At 41.6% G+C, this 20,000-nt stretch overlaps 1 protein-coding gene across 1 annotated transcript in view; it reads left to right on the forward strand.

The window, feature by feature from the left end:
* LOC311131154 (protein kinase C alpha type-like) overlaps positions 1-15,318 on the forward strand; it is a 206,223-nt gene extending 190,905 nt beyond the window's left edge. The window contains 2 exon segments of the mRNA XM_084163991.1: positions 2,678-2,818; positions 14,543-15,318. Coding sequence (XP_084020117.1) covers positions 2,678-2,818; positions 14,543-14,713 — 312 coding nt within the window. The 3' untranslated portion in view covers positions 14,714-15,318.
* The last annotated feature ends 4,682 nt before the right edge of the window (positions 15,319-20,000 follow it).

Consider the following 20,000-nt stretch of genomic DNA (forward strand, 5'->3'; position numbering starts at 1 on the left):
GACTCAAATGTAAGGGCACATCGACAGATTTTTCACCTAGTCGGCTCAGGGATTAGAACCAGCGACCTTTCGGTTACTGGCACAACGCTCTTAACCACTAAGCTACCTGCCGCCCTAACGAAACATGTATCAACCCTTACAAAAAAAACATGAATTATAATCCACATAATAATTCTAATTTCCTGTTGTTACAGGATTATTTTCCTGCTGTAGCAAACTGGCTCAAATTAAGATTCTACATCTGTAGTATTTAGGTTGCAGCAAAAATGTCCTACAATGTTTTATCCCAAATCCCTCTGTCTATCCCAAATGGCACCCTATTCCCTTTGTAGTGCACTCCTTTTGACCAGGGCACATAGTGCTCTGGTTAAAAGTAGTGCACTAATAGGTTGTGTCACATATGGCACCCTATCTCTCTGTCGGTGTAAGAGAGTGAGGTCTCTCCATTGTTTCTGAAGATGGGGGATTTGCTTTGATCCAATGCTCTGCCTTTGTGGACGGGCCATCCTCTAAGGCGCGTGTGAATTAAAGGGCTCGGGGAGGTGTCTGCGCGTGTGTGCGTCTGTGTGTGCACGTGCGTGTGTGTGTTCTAGCAAGGAGATAACACTGAGAACATGGTCATGATCCCTTAGCTCACCAGCCATAGACAGACACAGACAGACTGATTCTCAGACCGCTTTTGGGCCACAAGTTTACATTTTGACGGTGAAGTCAAGCAAAGCAGACAGGGTTCTGTTTGCAGCATACAAAGGTTCCCTTTTCACTTTCGTAACGTATAGGGGAACACCAGGATCTGTGAACACAACCCTGACAATTACTTGTTCCTTTTCCCCAGCTGTGACGCACACACGTGTCTAAGTCACAATTCTGTGGCTGCCACAGACAGACGACAGGTGTAGATAGGGACTGGCTGTTATTTTAGGCCTTGTTACATTGCCCAGCATGCTTTGCTGCCACCACCACTCTTCGGGCCCACCGCTGTGTCACTGCAATGAGAGGAGAGAGAGAGAGAGAGAGAGAGAGAGAGAGAGAGGAGAGAGAGAGAGAGAGAGAGAGAGAAGAGAGAGAGAGAGAGAGAGAAGAGAGAGAGAGAGAGAGAGAGAGGAGAAGAGAGAGAGAGAGAGAGAGAGAGAGAGAGAGAGAGAGAGAGAGAGAGAGAGAGAGAGAGAGAGAGAGAGAGAGAGAGAGAGAGAGAGAGAGAGAGAAGAGAGAGACTCTAGCCCAGCTTTTGTCATTACTCTCCCTAGCCTCTTCACACCAGCTAGGATTACTCAACTCAAATTCCCTTCCAAAGACTGTGATATTATGACGAATGGGAGAGAATATCAGACCTGTGTTCTGCAACTGGGTTCAGGAGTTGGAGACAAAAGTGGAGAGAATTACAGAGAGTCATGGTTTGGTGAGTGAGTGTTGGGCTGGAGGCCTGAGCAAATGTAGCTTAAGGTTTATGGAGTTAGATAAGTATTTGGATTTGTTTTAGTCCCCCATCCTACGCTATCCTACAGTATATGCCACTATACCCAGATGCTATGTTGCTGCATCCAAAATGAGTTTCAAACTAAAAATAAATTGCAATGGATATCACTCTTCCTCCCACGACAGAGACTCTGGTCAAAAGTAGTGCACTACATAGGGTATAGGGTGCCATTTTGGACGAAGTAATGAATATTTCTTTCCCTCTTTGCATTTCAATGACAACAAATTATTATGTTTTTCTGTTAAGATAGTGGAGTACTGTACCTGCCAGGCTGGCTATGCAACCAATGTCACCCCCTGCTGATGTAACATACGCCCACTGACACACACACACTCCTAATGAGCATTATGTTCCAATGTGAGTGGGCAACTTTCTAATAGGACTATCTAAATCCACGCACGCTGTTGGGAAACTTGAAGAAAGAAAGAAAGAGAGGGAGGGACGAGAGCTAGAATTCGTGTTCAACTAGGAAAGTACACTGCTGTAAAATATATACATTTGTCATGATGTTGTTGGAGTGTGGATACTGCTCTAGTTCAGCAAGGAAAGATGTTTCTTTGATGGTTTTTCAATGTCGAGTTGTTTTCTACAAAGTGTGTCCCCACGTTGCCTCCTGCTGTGTGATTGTAACCGACAACAATAACACATTACATCTAGGAGAGAGGACGGTTGTATCACTTTTTAACAGCCCACATCTGTTTGGCTCCCTACTGACCCAGAAAAAAATAGAGAATAAGAGAGAGAGAACGAAAAGAGGAAGGGTAGAGAGGAACTGTCCCCATATTTACTCTAGTCTAGACTATCCTCATTCCAATACTAACTTGCTGTGAGTCTGTGTTATCCATTCCACTCATTCTATTTCTATGGTCTCCACTCAACTCAAAATGACTCATGTTCCCATATCTCCCATTTTCTTTTCCGAACCTCAGGCAATGAGCAAATAGTAGAATATAGAACCTATTTAGTCTTTCTATTTCTATGGCTATCTATCGTTCCATTTCTACAGTCTTTCTATTCCAGCCATTCTAACTGGCTCTCTCGTCATCCTCCGCCTGCTGATGACCACATAGTGGAATTTAGATCTACAAGAATCTATCTCTATGGCCCTTCCTTGATTGACACAATAGTGACATTTTTATCTATAGAATTTCCATTCTAGACGTTCTAACTCTATGGCCGTTCCTTCCTTATCCTTCCCAGCTGATGACCAAACACCCGTCGAAGCGTCTGGGCTGCGGCACCGAGGGAGAGAGGGACATCCAGGAGCACGCCTTCTTCAGACGCATCGACTGGGAACGCCTCCAGAACCGCGAGATCCAGCCCCCCTTCAAGCCCAAAGTGGTGAGTCACACACACACACACACACATCTATACACAAAACCTACCCATGTCTGATGAGGTGAAAAAAAATCACATTGTACAAGTTGTTATTCGGTGTAGTTATTTATACCACTTCTTTAATGCAAAATGATTGAAATGGTGGTGCAATCCTAGCTTTGTGTTCTTTCAGTGGCACAGTGTGTCACATCCTCTCTTCATTGGTATGTTTAGCCCGTTGTCACACACAGTGGACATATACTCCACTGAGGAGTGTGTGTGTCCTATTTGGTTGCTTACTATCTGATGTTATCTCAGTTTCTCAGTAACAACACCCACACACACATTTGAATGAACACAGCCACATACACACACACATACACACATACACCTGCGAATGTCCGGCGGCGGTCTGTCACCATTGTAGAGCCCAGGCAGACTCCCACCTGCTCTGTTGTCAGATCAGATTGGGCTGCATCTGAATGGTGTCTGTTTGGCAACTCTCACAGGTTACAGTCCAGTCCGGTCCAGCACCATTTGTTTATCATGGCAAAGCCCCAGCGGCTATGGTCTACCAGTCGTCACACTGAACAAAAGAAAACCTTTCCTAACGACAAAGCCTCGGCATGGGCTACAATACAATAAAATAATACTACTCATTTTATTCACATATATACCACATATATTCCTCATTCACACTCATTATGTTTTCATATTGTATGTATACATTATCAGTCAAAAGTTTGGACACACCGACTCATTCAAGGGTTTTTCTTCATTTTTACTATTTTCTACATTGTAGAATAATAGTGAAGACATCAAAACGATGAAATAGCACATTTGGAATCATGTAATAACCAAAAAAGTGTTTAACAAATCAAAATATGTTTTAGATTTTAGATTCTTAAAAGTAGCCACCATTTGCCTTGATGACAGCTTTGCACACTCTTGGCATTTCTCTCAACCAGCTTCATGAGGAATGCTTTTCCAACAGTCTTGAAGGAGTTCCCACATATGCTTTTCCTTCACTCTGCGGTCCAACTCATCCCAAACCATCTCAATTGGGTTGAGGTCAGGTGATTGTGGAGGCCAGGTCATCTGATGCAGCACTCCATCACTCTCCTTCTTGATCAAATAGCCCTTACACAGCCTGGAGGTGTGTTTTGGGTCATTGTCCTGTTGAAAAACAAATTATAGTCCCACTAAGCGCAAACCAGATGGGATGGCGTATCGCTGCAGAATGCTGTGGTAGCCATGCTGGTTAAGTGTGCCTTGAATTCTAAATAAATCACAGACACTGTCATCAGCAAAGCACCATCACACCACCTCCTCTATGCTTCATGGTGTGAACCACACATGCAGAGATCATCCGTTCATCTACTCTGCATCTCACAAAGACACGGCGGTTGGAGCCAAAAATCTCAAATTTGGACTCATCAGACCAAAGGACAGATTTCCACCGGTCTAATGTCCATTGCTCGTGTTTCTTGGCCCAAGCAAGTCTCTTCTTCTTATTGGTGTCCTTTAGTAGTGGTTTCTTTGCAGCAATTCGACCATGAAGGCCTGATTCACGCAGTCTCCTCTGAACAGTTGATGTTGAGATGTGTCTGTTACTTGGACTCTGTAAAGCATTTATTTGGGCTGCAATCTGAGGTACAGTTAACTCTAATGAATTTATCCTCTGCAGCAGAGGTATCATGAGAGCCAGTTTCATCATAGCGCTTGATGGTTTTGGCGACTGCACTTGAAGAAACTTTCAAAGTTCTTGAAATGTTCTGTATTGACTGACCTTCATGTCTTAAAGTAATGATGGACTGTCATTTCTCTTTGCTTATTTGAGCTGTTCTTGCCATGATATGGACTTGGTCTTTTACCAAATAGGGCTATCTTCTGTATACCACCCCTACCTTGTCACAACACAACTGATTGTCTCAAATGCATTAAGAAGGAAAGAAATTCAACAAATTAACTTTTAACAAGGCACAGCTGTTAGTTGAAATGCATTCCAGGTGACTACCTCATCAAGCTGGTTGAGAGAATGCCAAGAGTGTGCAAAGCTGTCATCAAGGCAAAGGGTGGCTACTTTGAAGAATCTTCAATATAAAATATATTTTGATTTGTTTCAAGACTTTTTTGGTTACTACATGATTCCATATGTATATATTTCAAGCAGTACTACTATGTAAGTACACATCCAGTATGTGCTTAGGTCTCCCAGCAATGAGAATATTCCCCAGAGACAAACATGCACAGTTGACTTTCAAATGTGTAATTACAAAACAGTAGTTAGATATTGGAACAACAGTGTGTGTAATAACATCAGTAGTTACACATGTGGAATAACCTTCAAGTTAATGTGTACTTACACATTCCTTGTTCCAGTTGTGGAATAACTGATTCCGCAACAGCCCTATTACCATGTAATTACATAGTAAACCTATGTAACTACTATGTTAACAGTTATTAATGTGTTAGTTACATCGTAATAAGGGCAACTTAATATAAAGTTTTACCCAAACATCAAACTGATGCAACTACACTGTAACCGTGTATGCGTCCCAAATGGCACCCTATTCCTTACATAGCACTATATAGGGGATAGGGTGCCATTTGGGATGCAGCATGTTTATTGCATGTGGACAGTCCACATTTCTGCAGCAATGCAGCAGGCTAATTAACTCATGACCAACCATCAAACCCTTTCATAGCCATCTGTCCTAGCTCTGGTCCAGGGCATTACGCCCCTTCTTCAACGCCCTGAATCTTTCCATTCATCCAGATGCAGGGAGTGGAAGAAGGCTCAGCCACACATAACACCCTGGACCAGAGCCAAACCATGATAGAATGCAGCTTCTCATTGCCCCCCTTTAAACACAGCCAAAACAACCCTGTAAGCCATGTTTAATGACTTAGACCATGGCAATGGAAGGCATTGGCAATGCATAATTAACTGAATATCCATGCATTATGAATGTGTATCTTTAACATGAGCGGCCTCGCTGTGTTGTTGAATCTCTGTGTGTATGCACACACACACACATACACAGACAAACACACACACACACACACACACACAGAGACAAACACACACACACTTTATTATGAAAGTGATGTAGGTGAAAGGGAAGAAGTAGGTCATTCGGTGTGCATGTTCAGGTGTGTGTGTGTGTGTGTGTGTGTGTGTGTGTGTGTGTGTGTGTGTGTGTGTGTGTCTTCATTGTCTATCTATGCAGCTCACTTCTGTTTCAAACCCCAACGTCTCCAGTGCTTCTCACAAGGTGAGTACTGGCCTCCCACTGTCTCTGTAGTCTCACGCTGGATTCGATTTGTGTGTGCGAGTGGACTCAAGTATGAGTGTGTGTGTGTGTTTGAATGCAGGTGTGTGGATGAAAGGCAAGAGACAATATGAAAAGAGAAGGATAGATGGAAAAGAAAAAATGATAAATGGAGAGACCATTATGTGTGTATGTGCACGGTTGCTTGCTTTGGATGCGCGCATAATGTGCTTTTGCTATATTGTCTTTGTGTGATAGAGAACAATAAACCTATACCCCTGACCTATAATAACCATCATCCATCTCCATCCAACTCCACACAGGCACCACTAGGAGTCTATTACGACCAAATGGCTGTCATTAGATCCATCCTTACACCTTCATCCATCCCTCCATCCATCCATCCCTCCCTCCATCCCCCCCTGACCTGACCCTGTCACTCTAATCCTCTTCTCCTTTCATCCTCTCCTCCTCTTCAGTCCTCTCCTCCTCAATCACACTTCATGCCTGTTCTGACAGCAGAGAGAGTGCCATTTAATAGCCAGGTACAGCGAGACCCAGATTATAAACACTAGAGGATTTATCCATCTATCAGAAACAGAGCAGGACAGATATAATGCAGGGCAGAAGAACAAGAACACCTGCTACAGTAGTTAGTGCATTTTCGAATAAGACTGTAACGTAACAAAATGTGGAATACTTTCCGAATGCACTGTATTTAGTGAACCACTTGATATGTTTTTTTAATGTTTGTAGAGATGGAAGTGGGTCAAAGTGGCAGGATATGGGACTTGCTGATTAATAATGATGGAATCACTGTGGTCAGGGAGCTTACTGTAAAACTTCAATTAATAGCCAGGGTTTATTTGCTTAAATCACTGAACACAACAGGCGCTTATTGGAGACAAACTTCTATTTGAGCCAGGCGTCTATTTCCTTAATGTGCACAGCATTTGCTCAATTGCATAGTTAATTGTTTAATTCCAGCATTCACTTCCAACATTTTAATCAATTTCTTCATTTTCTGCACTAATGTGTTATCATTTACACACTGTGTCATGTTTATTTTGGCTTAGCATGCCTCATTTCCTTGACCGAATAATTATTATCCTATTGACTGTGCATTTTCGGCAGTTCTTACTTTCACCACTAGAGGGCGAGCAGATGATTTCTAGGGGTTTGTACTGCCGAAGTTGTTGACTGTTTTTGTGCTTACCAGTTAGCTAGCAGTTCTCAACTGTTAGCAGTCAATGGTTAGCAGTTTCTTACTGGCGATAAAAACAGGATTGACATTTTTTTCGAGTCATTACTGAATTATTTAATGTAGCATATCAAACAATAAACCTCGTAAATAATTATTGGTAATTTATGGTAACCTTGAAAATAATTCATTTACACCCGGCGTTTATTTAAAACAGGCGTTTATTTGCTTAAATAAACACATCAAAATACTGTCTGTACAAACACACCAATCTACATTTTGGACTGGCTATGAGTCATATTAGCTTTGAGGTAGATAAAGGCAGGGAGTCGTGTGATTTGATACAGCATGTCCAACTGCCCCGTCATATGTATGTTTTAGTGCTGGTGATTTTCTGTGTTCTTTTTGGATTTTCCCTTCAGATTCATGTGAGAAAGAAACATGATAGTATTATCTGATTACTAAAGAACAACTAGGATATTACTATAGACTAACTGATTTTAAAGGATGGATGAAACAAGAGGTATCAGCAGTTCACAAGGATACAACAGGTGTATTTTGGTGTTAAAACTGTAGTATTTTAAGTGTTGTTGACCAAAGGATTCACACCACTTGACTTTTTCCACATTTTGTTGTGTTGTAGCCTGAATTTAAAATGGATTACATTTTGATTTTTGTCACTGGCCTACACACAATACCCCATAATGTCAAAGTGGAATTATGTTTTTCAACATTTTTACTAAATAATTAAAAATGAAAAGCTGAAATGTCTTGTGTCAATAAGTATTCAACCCCTTTGTTATGGAAAGCCTAAATAGATTCTGGAGTAAAAATGTGATTAACAAGTCACGTAATAAGTTGCATGGACTCACTCTCTATGCAATAATAGTGTTTAACATAATTTGTTTATGACCTAATCTCTGTACCCCACACATTGAATTATCTGTAAGGTCCCTCAGTCGAGCAGTGATTTTCAAACACAGATTAACCATAAAGACAAGGGAGGTTTTCCAATACCTCACAAAGAAGGGCACCTATTGGTAGATGGGTAAAAATAAAGGTAAACATTAAATATCCCTTTGAGCATGGTAAAGTTATTAATTACACTTTGGATGGTGTATCAATACAAAGATCACTACAAAGATACAGGCGTCCTTTCTAACTCAGTTGCCGGAGAGGAAGGAAACTGCTCAGGCATTTCACCATGAGGCCAATGGTGACTTTAAAACAGTTACATGTGATGGGAGAAAACTGAGGATGGATCAACAACATTCTAGTTACTCCACAATACTAACATAATTGACAGAGTGAAAAGAAGGAAGCCTGTACAGAATACAAATATTCCACAAGATGCATCCTGTTTGCAACAAGGCACTAAAGTAATACTGCAAAAAGTGTGATGTTTGGGGCAAATCCAGTACAACACATTACCGAGTACCACTCTCCATATTTTCAAGCATAGTGATAGCTGCATCATGTTATGGGTATGCTTGCAATCGTTAAATCTGGGGAGTTTTTCAGGATAAAAGAAAGGGAATGGAGCTAAGCACAGGCAAAATCCTAGATGAAAACCTGGTTCAGTGTGCTTTCCACCAGACAATGGGAAATGAATTCACCTTTCAGCAGGACAATAACCGAAAACAAAAGGCCAAATCTACACTGGATTTGCTTACCAAGAAGACCGTGAATGTTCCTGAGTGGCCGAATTACAGTTTTGACTTAAATCGGCTTGAAAATCTATGACAAGACCTGAAAATGGTTGTCTAGCTACGATCAACAACCGATTTGACAGAGCTTGAAGAATCTTGAAAATAATAATGGGCAAATGTTGCACAATCCAGGTGTGGAAAGCTCTTAGAGACTTACCCAGAAAGACACACAGCTGTATTCGTTGACAAAGATGCTTCTACAAAGTATTGACTCAGGGGTGTGAATACTTATGCAAATGATATCGCTGTATATCATTTCCAATACATTTGCCCAAACATTTAAAACATGTTTTCACTTTGTCATTATGAGGTTAAAATGGGTTAAATTGTTTTGTTAAAATGGGTTAAAGAACAACAATTTAATCAATTTTGAATTCAGGCTGTAACACAACAAAATGTGGAATAAGTCAAGGGGTATGAATACTTTCTGAAGGCACTGTATACTAGTAAGAAGATGATCAAAACAACAGTGAGATGCTGAGGTTGTTCTGTAGTAGGATATGGAGGAGAGAGAGAGAGAGAGAGAGAGAGAGAGAGAGAGAGAGAGAGAGAGAGAGAGAGAGAGAGAGAGAGAGAGAGAGAGAGAGAGAGAGAGAGAGAGAGAGAGAGAGAGAGAGAGAGAGAGAGAGAGAGAGAGAGAGAGAGAGAGAGAGAGAGAGAGAGAGAGAGAGAGAGAGAGAGAGAGAGAGAGAGAGAGAGAGAGAGAGAGAGAGAGAGAATTCCTCAGCAACTTTTAATAGAAACAGACATAGCCATTTATCATACTAAATAGCTGAGAGTTCCTTTAATATGCTTGAGTGCAAGTGGGTTTGTGTGTGTGTGTGTATGAGACAGAGAGCGAGAGCGAGACAGAGAGAGACCCAAAGTAGGTCAAACAGCAGTTTATGAGCAATGTCATCTGTCATTAAGAGTAGCACAATGTAACGTGTACAATGAGATACATTGTAATAAACATGAAACACAACGTAACGTGTACAATGAGATACATTGTAATAAACATGAAACACAATGAAACTAAGCTATACAGCAGGTTGGAGTCAATTCCATTGGAGTTGACATTCAGTCAATTCAGGAAATAAACTGACATTTAAATTCCAAAATGTTCTTATAGAGAATTGGAATTGCACTTGACTTCCTGAATTAATTGAATTGAAGTGGAATTGACTAGAGATACATTTGCATATGGGGGTTAGGTCCAACATTTGCATATGGGGGTTAGGTCGAGCCATTTGTAAATGGGGGTTGATTCGACACATTTGCATATGGGGTCTCAGAGACAAAAGAGGAGAGGAAGTGAGAAGGATAGCGGTTGGGCAGAAATGTATGGCATATGCTGTTATTTTGGGCGTCATTTGCTACATTTGGTACAAAATACCATAAACCTCATCTGTCAGCGTGAATTAATTTGTGGCTTTTCTTCAACAATGTGTATTATAAGGAGATCTGTGCTCTTTTGCGCCACGAAAATGTCGCCATATCAGTATGTGCTTTCTCTCTCCTATGTTGATGTGTGTTGTTGCTGTCTTTCCTCTTCTCTGTCCTACTGCGTCTTGACACAGAGTGACAGTGGGTGGCTGGGAGCCAGTGTCACCTGTCTGTCAGTGTAGGAGTCATGGAAGACACAGGAGTACAGTTGGAGGCCCCAGGCCCACTGAACACACACATAGACACACATACATACACCACACAACTGTGAATATAGGAATATAGGACAACAGGACATTTCTACTTTGAATAGACACACACCACCACCAACGTGCCGTGGGCCTACCACACCAACTCAATCAATGGAGGTTTTCCAACCACAATGGAACACACACAGCTGTACAACAATGTAGACCTCCATAGGGAATCCATAGTGAATTCCACTTTGGAGAAAGGACTTCCACACCCAGATCCAGTCTTTCCATGTCAAAAAAATACCCCTTTCACACTATCATACCAACCCAAACATTACCGTGCTGGCTCGGATTTTTACCTTTTACATTTACATTTACATTTCCAGCATGGTTCCAGTAACTATGTTGGGTGTATTTCTGAGGTGTCCTAATCAGTGATTGATGTAGATTTCGAGTCAATATATCACCAATCTTCCCCTATCTACAAGTGTGGCCAATGGCATTGCACGTTATTGACATGTCAATTCAACTAACCAATCTGAATACATAAACATCCAAATAAATATTTCTGCAAGAGGAAGCATAACCAACCCTGTTACAGGTGTGTAACGAGGCCAGCACAGTACAGCTTGCATCTGCTTGGCTCTGCTTAGTGATGTAAACCAACCCATATCCTTTTCCCATGTCGGCTTACAGTACAGAGAGAGATATAGAGAGGGAGGGATATTCCCTGCCAGGTCTCTGGGGAGGTTTAATGCCCATTAAGTAGGACACACACACACACACACACAGTGTAGGTGGAATAGCTGATGAGGACAGAGCAAGAAGAAGAGGAGGTGCAGCAGGGTTTCTGATGTAAACTCAGAACCACACAGTGAAGTTAGGGAATAAGTCCTTAATTCCCCAGTCCCCACTGCCTGTGCTCTCTGTAATGACCCTATGAACTTTGGTGTCTTATTATAGATTTACCATAGATTTGCCAGACAGTCATTTTATATGTTGACTGAATCCTTAGTAAAGTAATGGTCCTAAAGCGTTTTGATCTGTTATCTATTTGAATTTACCCAATTACCCAAGGTACTGGCGACAATCCTTAGACTCTTAAGACCCAACCCAAGAGGGAATCACCGCAACCTACCAGTAGCCTCCAAATTAAACCACCATTTTGGGGAAGATTGCCATTGAAAATAAGTGTTCCAAACTCTACAGGCCTTTCCGGTCACCACTGTTAGAAGGCACACTGTGTCATGAAGTGGAATTTAGGCCTTCACAAGCTCAATCCACAGTACCAGGTGCTTTAAAGGGTGTCAGAAGTGTGAAGCGACTGATTGACAGCGCTGATACTATCTTCCTACAATGTGCTGCTTGGCATTTTTGGTGTTGTCGGCCATTTTGTGCCATTTGCATCCCAGTCGCCCTAATGTTCTTCAGTAAATCTGTAGGGCTAGAGCAGCTGCTCTTATTCAGATGTATTGACATACCGCCCAAGTGGCGCAGTGGTCTAAGGCACTGCATCGCAGTGCTAGCTGTGCCACTAGAGATCCTGGTTCGAATCCAGGCTCTGTCGTGACCGGGAGACCCATGGGGCGGCGCACAATTGGCCCAGGGTAGGGGAGGGAATGGCCGGCAGGGATGTAGCTCAGTTGGTAGAGCATGGCGTTTGCAACGCCAGGGTTGTGGGTTCGATTCCCACGGGGGGCCAGTATGAAAAATATAATGTATGCACTCACTAACTGTAAGTCGCTCTGGATAAGAGCGTCTGCTAAATGATGTAAATGTAAATGTAACAATCATGAAAGATGGATGCAAAATATGTAAGCAGACTAGTCACTCTGGATAAGGGCATCTGCTAAATGACTCAAATGTAAAGTGTAAATGGATTTCTCTGCCCATTTTGCATTCAAGTTTACAAAACATACACAACACAATTGAAATAAGACGACTGACTGCTGGCTTGACGCCAATGAGAACTATGTCATACATGCATACAAATCAATCACATACTGTATGTTTTCTTGGACTATCATCTTGTAGATTACAGAAATTAGATGTACACCCATGCTCCCAGAGCGTTCACGTAGTTGACCTTGGCTTGTTCGCTTTGAAATGCTAATCCAACCACCCTCGCCTGATACGTCTCCATGCTATTGAATATGTTTGGATATTCCTGTCTTCACAGTTGTGATGAAAGCGGCTCCACGTTTCTCACGTTCAATAGCAGAGGTTTGCTCTGCTCTTGTCAACACGCCAATTAACCCTTTGACCCCGCTGTACTTCTATTGGCGACGTTGCTGTTTTGATTCAAGTGAACTTTGCGTTTGTCGCAACGCAATCAGCTTTGACAGTGATGTAACAGATGTAACATAAAACCTCAACATACAGTGGGGTCCGAAATTATTGACACCCTTGATAAAGATGAGCAATAAGGACTGTATAAAATAAATAATTCAACTACTGAGCTATATTGTATGCAAAACAAAAATGGAAATTTTATTATTTTATACTGATACAATTGCTCAGAGAAAAAGATTTTGTTTCACAAGTAATACTTTTTTTTCAAAACGGTAGGTGTCAAAATTATTGACACCCCTAAAGATTCTTATAAATAAAGTAATCAAAAGTTTAGTGTTTTGTCCCTAGCACGCAATGACTACATCAATCTTGTGACTCAACAAACTTGTTGGATGCATTTGCAGTTCGTTTTGTTTGTGTTTCAGATTATTTTGTGCCCAATAGAAATGAATGGTAAATAATGTATTGTGTCATTTTGGAGTCCATTTTGGAGTCACTATTATTATAAATAAGAATAGAATATGTTTCTAAACACTTCTACATGAATGTGGATGTTACCATGATTACGGATAATCCTGAATGAATAGTGAATAATGATGAGTGAGAAAGTTACAGAGGGTCAATGATCATACCCCCAAGACACGCTAACCTCTCACCATTACAATAACAGGGGAGGTTACCATGTCTTGGGGGTATGATATTTGACTGTTTGTACTTGTTAAACAAAATATTTTTTTCAGAGCAATTTTAGCATAGTATAAAATAATATTATTTCAAAAATGTTGTGAGCTTACAATATAGCTCAGTATTTGAATTATTTATTTTATACAGTCGTTATTACTCATCTTTATTTTACATTTATATTTTAATCATTTAGCAGACTCTCTTATCCAGAACAACTTACATTAATAAGTGCATACATTTTCATACTGGTCCCCTGTGGGAATCGAACCCTACCAACTGAGCCACACTTTATCAAGGGTGTCAATCATTTTGGACCCCACTGTACATCCAAACAACACGAGGAGCTTGACCAAAACAGGTTACTAGGTCAGAAGCGACAAAGACATGTTTGACTGTAGAGGTCCTGACATCATCTCCCTCAATTCCCCCTGCAACTCTTTCCAGAGTCTTGTTTGTACAGTACGGATTGCTGTTTCACAGCTGTGCGCCAACGTTACTTTTTAAACCATTGGATTCAATTGCATTAAAAACATTAGAATCCAGGTGACTGGGGTTTCCTCCTAAATTGCACCCTGTTCCCTCTAAAGTGCACTACTTATAATAATAAATAATAATAATAATAATAATACTTTAGGGCCCATAGGGCTCTGGTCAAAAGTAGTGCACTATAAAGGGAATAGGATGTAATTTGGGACTCATGCTGGGATGTAGAGCAGGTCATGTGATGTTAGCGTGGGAACAGGAGGGGGAGAATAGGAATAGAAAGTGAAATGTTCTCTCTTTTAGCATACCAGACGACGGATGTGGAGGGATATCTAATCAAGCCCAGTTTCACATTTGCACATGTATTTCTTACCCTTGTGTGTTCCGTATGTTACGGTTGCAGTGCGAAGCCACAAACTAAAGCCACCTACGCCTCTCATTTTAACACCTCTCTTTCTTTCTCTCTTTCTATCCCTCTCTCGCAGTGCGGCAAAGGGGCGGAGAACTTCGACAAGTTCTTCACGCGCACCCAGCCTCAGCTCACGCCGCCCGACCAGCTGGTCATTGCCAACATCGACCAGGCCGACTTCTCGGGCTTCTCCTTCATCAACCCCCAGTTCGTGCACCCCTCCCTGGTCTCCCTGCACACCGTATGAGGAGGAGGGGGGGACCACGGACCCCCCTTCCTACCTCCGCTACCTACCTAGCACTAACCCTCCACCAACTGTAGCCTCTTCAAGCCAAACTCCCAACCACCAAACTCCCCAACTACCAAACTGGCCCAACTCTACAACAGCAACATGGACTCTGATGTCGACCGCCATTTTGAGTCCCTCTATCAATGTATCAATGATGTGAGTCCTCTAGGAATTGGACTTGGGGCTCTGAGTGAGAGGAGTTGGTGAGTGGAAGTGCTATGTGTTAATGGTGAAGGGGAGGATGAAGGTTTGAGGAAGGAGGTGTATGTAGGGTTGATGTACTTTCCCACCCACCCGTTGTGTTTGTATTCGAATGGGCACTTATATGAAATCAACGCCTATTGAAATGAATCATGATAGATATTGTGATGACCGACCTGTTGTTTTGAATGTGTGGGGACAAAATCCATGAAACTATGCCAGTTTTTTTTACTGATTCTAGAGCGAAGGGTTAACTTCTTGTTAAACCCTGTACTGGCTATACTAGTCTCCATGGAAACCCAAGGCAACTACAGTGAGGGGAAAAAGTATTTGATCCCCTGCTGATTTTGTATGTTTGCCCACTGACAAAGACATGATCAGTCTATAATTTTAATAGTAGGTTTATTTGAACAGTGAGAGACAGAATAACAACAAAAAAATCCAGAAAAACGCATGTCAAAATGAGGGAAATAAGTATTTGACCCCTCTGCAAAACATGACTTAGTACTTGGTGGCAAAACCCTTGTTGGCAATCACAGAGGTCAGACGTTTCTTGTAGTTGGCCACCAGGTTTGCACACATCTCAGGAGAGATTTTGTCCCACTCCTCTTTGCAGATCTTCTCCAAGTCATTAAGGTTTTGAGGCTGACGTTTGGCAGCTCGAACCTTCAGCTCCCGCCACAGAATTTTTATGGGATTAAGATCTGGAGACTGGCTAGGCCACTCCAGTACCTTAATGTGCTTCTTCTTGAGCCACTCCTTTGTTGCCTTGGCCGTGTGTTTTGGGTCATTGTCATGCTGGAATACCCATCCACGACCCATTTTCAATGCCCTGGCTGAGGGAAGGAGGTTCTCACCCAAGATTTGACGGTACATGGCCCCGTCCATCGTCCCTTTGATGCGGTGAAGTTGTCCTGTCCCCTTAGCAAAAAAACACCCCCAAAGCATAATGTTTCTACCTCCATGTTTGACGGAAGGATGGTGTTCTTGGGGTCATAGGCAGCATTCCTCCTCCTCCAAACACGGCGAGTTGAGTTGATGCCAAAGAGCTCGATTTTGGTCTCATCTGACCACAACACTTTCACCCAGTTCTCCTCTGAATCATTCAGATGTTCATTGGCAATCTTCAGACGGGCCTGTATATGTGCTTTCTTGAGCAGGGGGACCTTGCGGGCACTTCACGGCATAGTGGGTTACCAATTGTTTTCTTGGTGACTATGGTCCCAGCTGCCTTGAGATCATTGACAAGATCCTCCCGTGTAGTTCTGGGCTGATTCCTCACCGTTCTCATGATCATTGCAACTCCACGAGGTGAGATCTTGCATGGAGCCCCAGGCCGAGGGAGATTCCATTTGCGAATAATCGCACCAACTGTTGTCACCTTCTCACAAAGCTGCTTGGCAATGGTTTTGTAGCCCATTCCAGCCTTGTGTAGGTCTACAATCTTGTCCCTGACATCCTTGGAGAGCTCTTTGGTCTTGGCCATAGTGGAGAGTTTGGAATCTGATTGATTGATTGCTTCTGTGGACAGGTGTCTTTTGTACAGGTAACAAACTGAGATTAGGAGCACTCCCTTTAAGAGTGTGCTCCTAATCTCAGCTCGTTACCTGTATAAAAGACACCTGGGAGCCAGAAATCTTTCTGATTGAGAGGGGGTCAAATACTTATTTCCCTCATTAAAATGCAAATACATTTATAACAATTTTGACATGCGTTTTTCTGGATTTTGTTGTTGTTATTCTGTCTCTCACTGTTCAAATAAACCTACCATTAAAATTATAGACAGATCATTTCTTTGTCAGTGGGCAAATGTGCAAAATCAGCAGGGGATCAAATACTTTTTTCCCTCACTGTACAAACATAATCTCTTGTTTTGAGCTATTGTGTCAGAGTTAGAGCCAAATATGAGGTCAGTACAGGGAGACTATGTTTACAGTTTTACCTTCTGGATAAGAGCGTCTGCTAAATGACTTAAGTGTAAATGTAAATGTTGGTGAGATTTATTTCAATATGCATCAAATAATACACACCCAGTACGAATATCATGACACACTAACAATAACACGCACATACAGATGTAGGATCTTAATTCGATCACCGTATTGCAGGAGAACTTTCCTGCATTGCAAACTAAAACTTGTAATGTGTTTGAGGTTTACAAAGGCTCCTGAAGTTTGTAATTTCCACTTAGAAATTTCAGACTTGATTTTCCCTTACAAAAAAGTATCAACCCCACATAATAATTCACATTTCCTGTTGCCGCAGAATTATTTTCCTGCTGTAGCAAACTGGCTCAAATTAAGATCATTCATCTGTACACACACATTACATTTACACAGGGATATCTTGAACGTTGAACTACAGGTTGTATGGTTATCTTGTCATTAGGTTTACAACCGTGAGTGGACATTCAGACAGAACGCAGTAGAAGTTGTGGTTAGACGAAGTAGGCAGTGCTACAGTCACATCTTCTTTAAACACCTACACAAGAATCATAGGTTAACAGAAGTATGAAGGTGGTCTATCCAAAACCAAATCGTGATCAAGTAACACTACTTTGTGACAACGTTTTTACTATCCTTCTGCCCCAACTTTACTGTTGTCGCTCTGTTTGCCCACTTATCAAAAAGGCTCTCAGTGGCCATGATTATCTTTTACGTGAAGAAGTCCTTCAAAGTTAAGTTCCTGAAGGAAATTTCTTGAGGATTTAGGAAGGAAATGACCTAAAACTCAGTTTTGTTGTTTGTTTGAGAGGTAGCGACTAAATTAAATTGATGTTGAGTTATCGTTTGCTTACTGTATGAACCATGCAATGTTATATTGCATGCTTATACCCTTATACATAGATATAACACCATTCTAACAATGTTGACTAGAGTATCACATTATTAAAACGATTAGTTCCCTTTTCTGCTTTTATGTGATGTCATGCATTCCCCCCCCCCATTAGTTCTAATTAATATTTTAATGTAACACATACCAGTGTATTAACTCTTTTGTAAATATTCATGAGTTATTTAAAAACGTACAGTATCTCGCAGTTTTTATACCAACAACTGAATGTGATTTTATTACGTTAGATAGGTTAACATATTTCTATGTAAAAAAAAAAGTACCCCAAAATATCAACTTTGTAACAATTAGGTGACAGAGTCTTTAATAGAGTCGGTCGGGATTAGCAAACCGAGGGAAACATCTGGACGACTTTTACAGATAGTATCAAACGTTTTCCGTTTGCTCTAGTCTCCATCGCACATATCCAATGTTCTTGAATGCGATCGCTGAGTGAGTTGACTGAATGTGTGCCTGGCTCTTGGTTTGTTGTTTTTTGGCCTTCCTGCCTGTATCTGCATGTTGTCGGTAAGGATAAAAAAAAACGTAATGATGATATAAATTCTGCATGATACTCTGTACCAGTAACCAGGCCCCTGGTCGGACAGCAAGGAGTCTCCGCCCAAACACAGATCCAGGATCAGCTGAACCTACCCTAATCCTAGCCATTCACAATTAGGAGGCTATGGGAAAAACTGACTCCCGATCTGCGGTTAGGCTCTGTGCTAGACCAGCGGGACCACTTGCTCTCTAGTGTCTCAATGAAGGGCTTTTGTTTCTTCTTATCGTTACTGTTGTTGTTTGTTCATACAAAAAAAGTACAATTTATATCATTTTTGTTGTCGTTTTTTGTTTGGTTATAGATTCTGCTCAAGTAATTCAGGAATGTTTTGCGGAATTACCACCATAGCAATTCATATCTTAACATCTAACTGTTGATAGATTTATACAATTCCCTCGACTTTTGCTCCTCTGAACCTTTTCCTAACCTTGTACCTGTGCCAAACCTGAAAAAGCCAGAACCCGACAATATCAGCATTGCACTAGCTGTAGTCATACCAATGATGGGTCATTACCGAAGTCTTGTCAATACCAAAATCTTGTCAATACCGATGTGTTGTCAATACACATGTTTTTTCAATACCGATGACTCGTCAATACAGATGTCTCTTCCTGGTATGGTTAGTCTAAGAGATTGTGCCAACGCCACATTTCACATCGTCTGTCCGACCCACGTGCTTCTCGTAAAAATATGTAGCCAAAGGAATGCTAATTCATGTAATGTCGACATGGTTCTGATGCCAGTCAATCCGGCAGTCGTTTCTTGTACTTTTTTTATGTCACGTCAGTAGCCTACACCTCTGTGTGAGTTTACCTTTGTGCTTTATAGCCAGACAGCAGTATGACCTTTTGGCAATACCATGCCTGCTTACACCTTACCTTACCGCCCCGTGCCTATCAGTCAGAGTGCGTGTGAGCTAGGCATGTGCGTGTGAGAGAGAGAGAAGGAAGGAAAGAATAAATGGGTGGTTGATGAGTGATTGGGTGAATAAATGAGTGAGTGTGTGGATGAGTGAATAATTGATCAGTGAACAACCCCGTTCCTCATCCTATTGGCCTGTTGAGCTACCCAGACAGGGGGTTTATCTCTTCTTTCAATCCTTCCATTCCTCCCCCCTTTCTCAGTGCCTGGGCTCCTCGATCCATTCTCTTATTGACAAAGCCCTCATCCCTTCTCCTTCAAGATCCAATCAGTTCATGAAAGCAGTTTTGTCTGAGGAACTCACCTCTACAGGCTGACACCAACCTGCCCTTCTTACCCCTTCCCATCCTCCCAAAACTCACTGGGGAAATAATTGGCCAAATGTGTTCTTTTTCCCCTTCGTTTACATCCTGCGTTATATTTTCCTTTTTTTGGGGGGGGGCGTCTGAATCTACTGACACTGCATTTAGATAAAACGATAATCTTCAATGTTAGGTTTATGTACTAGTTTGGTTTGTGTACTTTTAAGTGATGTTGGCTCTACTTGTATATCTCTATCTTATTAAATAACGATTTGTGTTTTGGTGATGCTCTTTCCTTTGTGCTGCGTCCCAATCATTTTGGTACGTGTTTTCATTGTCGTGTGGAGCACAGGATCAACAATGTGCAGATTTGCCTTATCTCCTATGGTGTGCGTCCCAAATGGCACCCTATTCCCTATATATTGCA

This window comes from Coregonus lavaretus, assembly GCF_964263955.1.
Source record: "Coregonus lavaretus genome assembly, chromosome: 6".
NCBI classification, from domain to species: domain Eukaryota; kingdom Metazoa; phylum Chordata; class Actinopteri; order Salmoniformes; family Salmonidae; genus Coregonus; species Coregonus lavaretus.